At 38.8% G+C, this 10612-nt stretch overlaps 1 protein-coding gene across 1 annotated transcript in view; it reads left to right on the plus strand.

Moving 5' to 3' along the window:
- The window catches only part of stx1a (syntaxin 1A (brain)), a 46563-nt gene that overhangs the window by 34618 nt on the left and 1333 nt on the right, over positions 1-10612 (plus strand). Inside the window, exons 7-9 of the mRNA XM_079272622.1 lie at positions 6376-6449; positions 6541-6675; positions 8801-8911. Of these exons, the coding sequence (XP_079128748.1) occupies positions 6376-6449; positions 6541-6675; positions 8801-8911 (320 nt within the window). The remainder of the gene's footprint in view (positions 1-6375; positions 6450-6540; positions 6676-8800; positions 8912-10612) is intronic.

Below are 10612 nucleotides of genomic sequence, written 5' to 3' on the forward strand. Positions count from 1 at the left end.
GTGAATCAATGAGTGTGTCACACACAGAGGGACTTCTAGTCTGTTCTGTCAGACTGAATATCGACGTTTCCTCTGCTGCTTTACTCATTTCCAGTTTGCTTCTGGATAGAGGGATAAAAGGAACACAAAAGCAACACACTGACATACTGTAAACTTGTAATCATCAAGACGGTAGCATTTTATGCCCCTATTTGCACGGCCAACATTGCCACAGTAACCCCAAGTCCAAATATATTTGCAACAACCCCCACCAAACTGCCTTTCTTTATATTTTGGGTTTCTTTTGTTTGAATTAAATGCTTGCACTTGTTCCCTGCAGCAAAATACACTATTGTCAGGATGCTGTCACACCTTTGATTCATAGAGGCAAGTATTCTACTTCTGCAGAATATACACTGTATTATTTAACAATTTGGATAACTTTGACCCCTTCCTCATCTCATGAATAAACAGTGACTTTTTTTGAAATAGTGTTCCCATAATGAGCTGCTGAGCTACAGAAAAGAAACAGTTATTTGCTTTTTTGCCACGAGTTGATGAGAAGATTGATACCAATCTCGTATTTGTTCGATAATTCTGAATCCAGCTTCATATGTAACCGACAAATATAAGGGCTATATCGATCTTATTTAACTCTCTGCAAAAAACAAATAGGTGTAACAGTATGTTCCAAATTGTCTAACGATCCCTTTAAAGGCACATATATTTCAGTAACACATCTGTTTGGATATTTGTACATTGCCAATTACAGTTGAAACACATCTGTAGCCTTTTAGTTTATCATTGAATGTGAATATCAGGCCGAGCAGGATGGAGGAGATTTTGGTCATAGTCATCGCAGGGCCTCTTTGACATTTAATTGTTATATTTTATTTCCCCGCGGACTATGCTTGAGCTGGGAGTGAGGAAAAGACACATGTACACTAACCCATTCCTCCTGTATAGCAAACAGATTGACCTATACGTGTGCAGATCAGCTCCATGCGTTTCTTATTCCTTGCAAGTGAAATTGCAGCGAACGGAAGCATAAAAATCACTTGCCTCTTTTGCTCTGCCCGCATGAACATTTGCGCGGTTCGCCTTTTCACTTTCTTCCTTCGGGGATTCACTTCATTTGTGTTACATAACAACGGAAATGAAATAATACTGTTACTCGCAGCAACATCGTATGAATGAATTAAATAGCCCAAATATGCTACGGGTGAAATGAGACTTCTTGGCTTCATGTTAGACTTCTCCGGGTTTGGGTCTCCATGGTAACAAATAAGAGCCTCCCTCGAAGCCTGTCAGGGCTTTAAAAAAAAAGGCGATGAGGAGTGTGTGTGTGTGTGTGTGGGAAGTGAGATAAATAGGATAGGGTAGCACCAGAGTGCCTTCGTTTTTTTCCTTCTTCACAATTATCCATGACTCATTGTCACACGTCTCCGTCCATTAACTCTGACTGTGACCCTCTTTAATGTTGTAGTTTTAGCCCGAATGATAGAGATATTATTTATAATCAGAGAGGCCTGGAGAATAGGGAATATATCCCAGTGATGTGGTGAATGTGGTTTCTCACTCCTCTTTGTGTCCTCTCATTTGTCAAACTGCAAAATGTCATTGCTGAACATGAGTAGATTCTCAAGCATGGTAATGAAACAGCAGGACCACTTTACCATCACTAAATGAAATTCATTGCTTTGATATGGACATGAAGTTTGGATTGGACACGATAGGCCCAGTTTATGCAAAAGTTATTGTGAAACACTCATGGACACACATTCATGCACCAGTAAAGGTTAGAGAGCAGCGTCATCAGTATTCTGTTCATGAACGCAATCATCGGCTCTGCCTCCCAACATCGTCACTCACCATCAACCTTACCACTCTGCACTGAGGCCTTCATCACGCATAAATACAATACACACACACACTCACACACACTCTGATTAAGTCATGAATAGAGGTTTTGTAGTTGCCTCCAACAACCCCCTTGGAGCCACAGCCGCTGGCGTTCCAGAGAGGGAAAAGCAGAGCGATATCTGACAAAGCCAGCTGTGTAGGTTACTCAATGAATTAATTAGACTGGAGGTGGACGTAGACATTGTGACGTCACCAGTTGGTTTGTGGACTGCCATTTTGAAGTTTGAGTTCGGCGTTTTGGCCATCACCATCTTGGATCTTGACTGTCGCCATCTTGGCCTTTTGCAACCAGTGGACGGAAGTTACCATATTTGGACTATGGACTAAGGAGTGACATAGCGAAGCCATTTACACTCTGGAAGCCATAACAACCTGTCAATCACAGTAAGCCCGCCCTAAAGCTTACTTTAGCGTCTATTCTACTCTAAACTGGACCATAATTTACTAAATGAACTTCATGCTGTGTTGAAAAAGACTTGAAACTAGTGATTGAAACCATAAACTCAGACTTCTTTTTGCAACCGGAAGAGTCGCCCCCTGAGAGACATTAGAAAAAAGACTTTTCAGAACCGGATTCGGCTGCCTGTTAAGAACTATTGTTGAGCGTGGTTTGATTGTTTCACATTTTAGGAAACACACTTGCTCTCTTTTTTGCCAAGAGTTCGATGTGAATATGTCTGTAAGGTAAATCTGAAGCTACAGTCAGCAGCAGTTGGCTTAACTTAGCTGGCCAGCTGTTTGACCCGGTTTCTCTGTGCTCTATAAATTTGCATATTTCTCAAAAAACTACAAATAAAAAATGTGTCTCTCCCTGAGGGGTTTTAGATTAAGTGGTCTTGAATTTTACCTCAACTAATATGTCACTCGGGATGTCCCCTATATTGGGCTAAATTGATCCATACGTGACCGCCCTTGTCACGTTTTTGACTGCTACCCTACTCTGATCAGCAAACAGCACTCTTGCAGATCCTAGAGCTGATTCAACAGCAGGAGCCGATCATGTGCTGATGACGTTAAGGGTAAGGTCACCTGTCATCCAATCAAATGCACCAATTCCTGCTGAAAAAATAAATAAAGAGAACTGGAAACAGTGTTGGAGATGTGGTCTCATCAATATGAAAGTTGCTCAGTGGCGCATGAAGCCGAAATGGTCCAAGTATCTGCATGTACACAGTAGTCTACTAAATGAAATACTCTTGAAACAGCATTTCACCCGGTGCCTTGCCTCCTGCATGCTGTGTGCCTGATGCACTTTTCTTTGGCCCCTTCTTGCTTTTTCCAAACATCATTAGAACAGTATTTTCAGTTGTGACATCTGAAATCTCCTTTTATTTGAATTAGTTGTGATTGGTTGAACTTTGTTACCCTGCCAGGATTTTATAATATTAGCTTCCTCTCGCTTTCATGTCCAACTCCTGCTCCTGTACATGCTGTTACTTGCAGATTTGTTATCTGCTCAGCTTGTATTGTACACCATTTAATGGTTTATGGGGACGCTGGGTGGCTTTATGGGGAAGGGATAGTACTTCACTGTGTGGACTGTATACACAGCCCCACAAAGGACTTAATGTGCGAAGGAAAGATTGGAGGTGATGCTGACAGAGTCTGGCTGTGACTTACAGTGTCAGTGGGACAGAAGTGGAGCTCAACTTAAGCAGCACTGCATGCAAAGTCAGTGCTCATACACGAGAATATTTGTAGATGTAGCAAAGAGGTAGGCAATGTTGAAGAAGTAGGTCAAGTCTCTCGATGGATAAGGAGCAAACCCATCAGCAGGAAGAAGCAATAAGATGTGCTGCTGTGGTACAAGCAGGGAGAGTAGGTATATAGAGAAATGCATTTTGTTGGGCGCCAGGGAGTATTGAGGAAAACTTAATAAGGTATTGAATAAGTTGCTGGTGCGCCTCTTTCTTTTACTCTCTGAACACTACACACCCAAGAATAATGAGGCATGTTTACTCTTGTTTGCTCATCCTGACAATCGAAGGGGACATGTCAAAAGATTACCTTCAAGTATGACATTCAATCTTAAATCTACAAATGATGTGCAGACTGACCCAAGCTGTTCTGAAGCTATCAAACATGACTGATATTGGACTCATGACTCAGTATTTACATGTGACCTGTCTTCTTTGTAACATCCCAACATGCAGTGCCTTACTTCTTATGATAATAACAGTCATGTCTTTTTAAAGGCAAGAAAATCAAACTTGCACAGTAGGTTTTAGAAACTGGAGAAACAGAGATTCGAACTGTTCAAAACAGAATATAAAACCTGCAAAGTATTCATGAATCCTTCTAACAGTAATAGGGGTTAATGACACTTGTGTCATGCGCAGGATGCCAAAGGTAATGTAGGACAAATGCTAGAATGCAAAAGGGTAACAATGAGCAGTTTTGTCGATATTCCTTTACAGCTTCAAAACAGATCAAACTCCACCATGAAGAATCGATCAGAAGAGGAAGCAAAAGATAATAAACAAGGGACTCAGGAGAGCCTTGATATACTGTTATTAGTCATTGCAAAGCCTTGATATACTGTTATTAGTCATTATAAAGCCTTGATTATACTGTTATTAGTCATTATAAAGCCTTGATTATACTGTTATTAGTCATTATAAAGCCTTGATTATACTGTTATTAGTCATTGTAAAGCCTTGATATAATGTTATTAGTCATTTTAAAGCCTTGATTATACTGTTATTAGTCATTTTAAAGCCTTGATTATACTGTTATTAGTCATTGCAAAGCCTTGATATACTGTTATTAGTCATTATAAAGCCTTGATTATACTGTTATTAGTCATTATAAAGCCTTGATTATACTGTTATTAGTCATTATAAAGCCTTGATTATACTGTTATTAGTCATTGTAAAGCCTTGATATAATGTTATTAGTCATTTTAAAGCCTTGATTATACTGTTATTAGTCACTGTAAAGCCTTGATTATACTGTTATTAGTCATTATAAAGCCTTGATTATACTGTTATTAGTCATTTTAAAGCCTTGATTATACTGTTATTAGTCATTTTAAAGCCTTGATTATACTGTTATTAGTCACTGTAAAGCCTTGATTATACTGTTATTAGTCATTTTAAAGCCTTGATTATACTGTTATTAGTCACTGTAAAGCCTTGATTATACTGTTATTAGTCACTGTAAAGCCTTGATTATACTGTTATTAGTCACTGTAAAGCCTTGATTATACTGTTATTAGTCATTGTAAAGCCTTGATATACTGTTATTAGTCATTGTAAAGCCTTGATTATACTGTTATTAGTCATTGTAAAGCCTTGATTATACTGTTATTAGTCATTGTAAAGCCTTGATTATACTGTTATTAGTCATTATAAAGCCTTGATTATACTGTTATTAGTCATTATAAAGCCTTGATATAATGTTATTAGTCATTTTAAAGCCTTGATTATACTGTTATTAGTCATTATAAAGCCTTGATTATACTGTTATTAGTCATTGTAAAGCCTTGATTATACTGTTATTAGTCATTATAAAGCCTTGATTATACTGTTATTAGTCATTATAAAGCCTTGATATACTGTTATTAGTCATTATAAAGCCTTGATTATACTGTTATTAGTCATTGTAAAGCCTTGATTATACTGTTATTAGTCATTTTAAAGCCTTGATATACTGTTATTAGTCATTTTAAAGCCTTGATTATACTGTTATTAGTCATTATAAAGCCTTGATTATACTGTTATTAGTCATTGTAAAGCCTTGATTATACTGTTATTAGTCATTTTAAAGCCTTGATTATACTGTTATTAGTCATTACAGTATTGAACTGTAAACCTTTAAGTGTTGGGACGGGGCCATGCTTATATGCCTGAAGTGGTGTCTGACGGTAGTGTACATGTGGAGGCTGGTGGGATTCTAACTGAGCCTTGTGTTTGAGGTTGGATTCAACTAAACATTTGAGATGCCTGGTTAAATACTAACGAATCCAAAAAGTTAATCCTGCAACATTTAGATCAAGTGAAAGTAAAAGTTAAGGGTGCTGCTTGTTATCCAGATCCATGATGAAATAGAATAAATGACGGCACTCAGGAGTGTTACCTTACATCCACAGCTGTTCAGAGAGATGGAGGAATGACGTGTTTACAATGCAGCATATACAGGAGTGACAGATGGATAGAGAGAAAATGAACATGTCGAAACAGATTGGCTCACAGCTATTTTTAATTAATCCTCAGACAGACATGAAGAAGATGGGGGTATTATGCTGGGAGGGCTTTTATCAACCAGGGAGTTGTATTAGACTTTCCTAATGTTGTCTTCATCCACTATAGTTTGGAGACCCTTTTATTCCCATAGCATTGCACCTGCACTTCCTAAATCCCGGGCTTACATGTACTGTAATATCCACACACGGTGTAAATATCTTCAACACCTACTAATGTGATTGCTGTCACAGATGTTTATGTGTGTGTGTGTGTGTGTTTACCCTTTTAGCTGGGAGAAACACAACAAATGAGGAGCTGGAGAGCATGTTGGAGAGTGACAACCCGGCCATCTTTACCTCGGGGGTAAGCAACACAACAAATGCAAGATGAACGCACACAAAGCCCATTTTAATCTAATTTCACCCCTCTCTCTCTCTCTGTTGCGCCATCTTAGATCGTTATGGACAACATCACCGAGCAAGCTATGAATGAGATCGAGACGCGGCACAATGAGATCATCAAGCTGGAAAATAGTATCAGAGAGCTTCACGACATGTTCATGGACATGGCCATGCTGGTGGAGAGTCAGGTGAAAACATCCATCCTCAAACCTGCATATACATTCATCAATTGGCAATCCATCTGTCAACATGGACAAAATAAAGAAGAGTTACAATTCCAGTTTGTAGGTTTTAGGATTTCTTCCTGTCCATGGTTTGAAAATCTGCCCTATAGCTCATGCAAACGTTCAGTAGCACGCTGTGTTCACAGTGATACAATCATCCACCAGCTATCCTGCTGCAGCAGCTGCTGCTTTGTCCTGTCATGAAAACTCTGGCAACTGGCAGTCTTTTCATTTACATAAACATTGTACGGTGTTTTAGTACAGAGTTAGAAGGTTATGTTTTCAGCTCCATCTGGTTTTCTGTTTGCAAAATATCTCAATAAATTTGACAGAACTTGGGGCACAGATAATAATTGGCTCAAGGATCAGTTTGTTGGAATCATAATCTGTATTTGGGATTTCTGCCATCAGCCCAGTTTTTTTTATATGTAATTATCATGCTGCGTTCAAGAGCTGGAAGGAAAATCTGACGTCTGGGACTATTAAATTGGCAACTAAACAGCGTTGCATTAACTTGCTGTTTTGTAAGAGCCTTAAATTAAATAAACCATATTCTTTACAGGTGCTTTGGCTTTGTGAGTTGAGAATTTATAATTTCTCTGTGGTAGAAATTTGATTATGTTAGAGAGAGCGAAGATGCTAGTGTACATTGTGCCGAGGTACTTTCATCATGCAGTGAGTAGTGAACGGCTGCACTGACAATATGTAGTTTCCGTACTATACAGCTGCATCAAAGCCACATACCGGTACCTACATTATCCTCCAGTGTACCGTATAACGTGTAAGAGTTGATTGCTCTTCTCATTTAAGTGTTGAGCTGCGGGTAAATCTGGAGGTCTTGCCTTTATATGTGACCGCATGAGGGTGTGGGCTGAACCCCCATGGAGATTAAATGTTTCCCTCATCAGCAATATTTAGTCTGAATTATGCAAAAGTGAATGCGAGCACATGCATAATAAAATACGCTGAATGACAAATACGAAAGACAGTTTTTGCATGCAAGTGATTTGAATTTGAGCACAATGCAATAGCAGGCATGATTTTACAGTGGGAGTGATAATTGTTTAAATGTCTAATAATTCAGTAGTATTCTGTGTGTTAGTGTGTATACTCTTTCATTCTCTTGTCAGCTCCATTAATGCTCTAATTCTAAATAACTCAATTAACTAACCCTTCTTTTATTAACAGAGTGCCACATCTTTTAAAATGATACTTCTGTTCTGTTGATTCTGCCTTTCTCAGCTTTGCATTCTCTTTCCCTTCTTTTTCACACAACACTGTCACTCTAAGCTCTGGAGAACAGAGAGCAGCGCTCCCCTTGTAATACACAAAGGTAATTTACCTATGATTCCTTCTTTTTTTTGTCTTTTCTTTATACTCAAAATCTAGTTTACCTTAATTATCACTCTAATTTTTTTTAACAATCCTGGGTCAATGCTAAATGTGCAATATTAGACTTTCTTTGTTTTGTTAATGAATGCTGATATTAACATAGTTAATGACCTCTGCTGCTTTCATAAATTAAAGTGTCTGTATGGAACATATGGATATGAATAAAGAAAAAAGAGAGAAAAGAGCAATTAGCATCTTTCTAAAAGCCTCAGTCTTTCCCATTCTCTAAGATGTGTGTATAATAAGTATGAACTAGGCATCATGTAATTATTCCTTGAAATCTATTAAATCAAATCTTGAAGTGGTTAAAGGAACTGAGTTCTCACCACCACAACAATGACTGAGTCTCTTGTTCTCTGTTCAGGGTGAACTGGTGAACAACATTCAACGAAATGTGCTGAACGCCCTTGATTATGTGGAGCAGGCAAAGGAGATCATCCCAAAATGCAAAAAGTTCAAAAAGGCCGGCAGGCGGGTGAGATGCCAGAGACACACATTCTACCAACTGCCTAATTATTTCCTCTTTCCTTTGTCCCTTTCTGCTTCCCCTTCTCTCTCCTTCCCATTCTCACCCATTATTTCTCCCCTTTCCCTCACCTCCTCTCCATCTGTATCCACTCCTCTTCCTGCCTCCACATCTGGCTCCCTATTTCCTCTTCATGTCTTCCACACCTCCTCTGTAACTAACCTCTCTTAGGGGGAAATGATAGACCGCATAGAGTACAATGTGGAGCACTCAGTAGACTATGTGGAGAGGGCAGTATCAGACACTAAGAAGGCGGTTAAATACCAGAGTAAAGCACGGAGGGTGAGTCGCATACACAACAAAATAATGCATGGGCACAATCATGCTATGAAAACATGAAGGATAACTTCAGAAGCATTGCATGTATATATTGTGGTGTGCAACTGTCGTCGGTGTGTGTGCATGTGGAGCATGTGTGTCGTGACTGTATTTGACATTTTCTACAGTAGTGATTTCAAATCAGGGGTATGTGTACCTCAAGGGATAGGCTACTACTACAGGGGTGTAAATCAAAAACAACTTTAACAACTCGCATGAACGCCACCTGCTGCTGAGTGTTCATGAAATCTGGTAAGCACTGCAAGCAGGCAGAGAAGCCAAAATAGCTCAAACGAATGGATACATTATTGAAACGTGGGCCACGGCGAGTGGTTGTCGTACAAATATAAATTCCAGCTCCATAAACCCACATGAATAAACAAAAATGTTGTTTTTACTCTTCTTTTTTTACCAATAAATGTTTATTAGTGAGCTTTAGAGGGCTGGTAAGTGGATTTTGTTATCTTTGAACAGAACCAGGCTAGCTGTTTTCCCCCAGTCTTTATGCTAAGCTAACCTGCTGCTGGCTTCAGCTTCTTAACGGCCGTACATGAGAGTGGTATCGATGGTCTCGTGTACGTAACTCTCGACTTGAAGCGAATAAGTGTATCCACGCAAATTTATTTACGTGTTAAACATCAACAATTCCAGGATCACTGTGTCCTGTTTTCACTTTGTCCTTTTAAATAATGGATTTTATTTAATGGTGTTAAATAACATCCACCCATTTGGAACGCATCAGTGGTGTCAATGAAGGGGTCCCTGAGCTCACCTGACTGGGCTGCTACAGCAGACTAAATCAACAGGGAACAACTGGTCCACAGTTCATAAAGAGGGTTATTCACTGGGTTACCGTCATTTAACAATTTGTGCTACAATGAAACAACTCCGCCACCTCTTGGTTAATAACTATAATAGCACTCAAAGGCTGAATAAATTCATACATCACAATGACCCCAATCTACTACAAGGGTCATCTACTGATTGTTTCCTCACTCATAATTAAAGCACCGGCTTTCTTTCTCTTTTTTCTTTTCTTCCGTCTCTGTTTCTCATTCGTTGTCTCATTCCATCCACTGAATCATTATCTGACACTTTGTCCGCCTTGTTTTTCCTCCCATTCACTCCATCCAGAAGATGATCCTGATAGGAGGTTGTGCTGCAGTATGTCTGACGGTCCTCATTATTTCCCTCGCAGTTGGACTCAGTTAGGACCCTCAGAATATTTAATATATATTTAATATTTACTTTTTCTAAACTTAACAGTTGAAAGTTTTGAAGGGCTAACTTTCTTTTGTGTTTTGTGTTTGTGTCGTGATTCACATACTGTACCTTCGTCGTATGCATGTTCGGCAGTCTGGTGAATAGCTTTGCATGTTTTTCTGCAAACACAAACTGCAGATATGTGGTTATGTTAATTGATAATCCTAAACCTGTGAGTATATGTTAAATATGACAATGATTCACATTTGTGGCATGTGGGAAAATACTGTATGTTCTTTAATGTATTAATGAATGACGAAAATGCAGGGACAAAAGATTTATCGTTTTTAAAGTAGAGGATGTGGAAATGCTGCTAAACCAGTCACACTCCGACAACATCATTAGATACATTAAAAACAAATAGTCTTTCTCCAAGCTACATTGCCTTTTTCTGCTTTTCTT

This window comes from Melanostigma gelatinosum (genome assembly GCF_949748355.1).
Source record: "Melanostigma gelatinosum genome assembly, chromosome: 7".
Lineage (NCBI taxonomy): Eukaryota > Metazoa > Chordata > Actinopteri > Perciformes > Zoarcidae > Melanostigma > Melanostigma gelatinosum.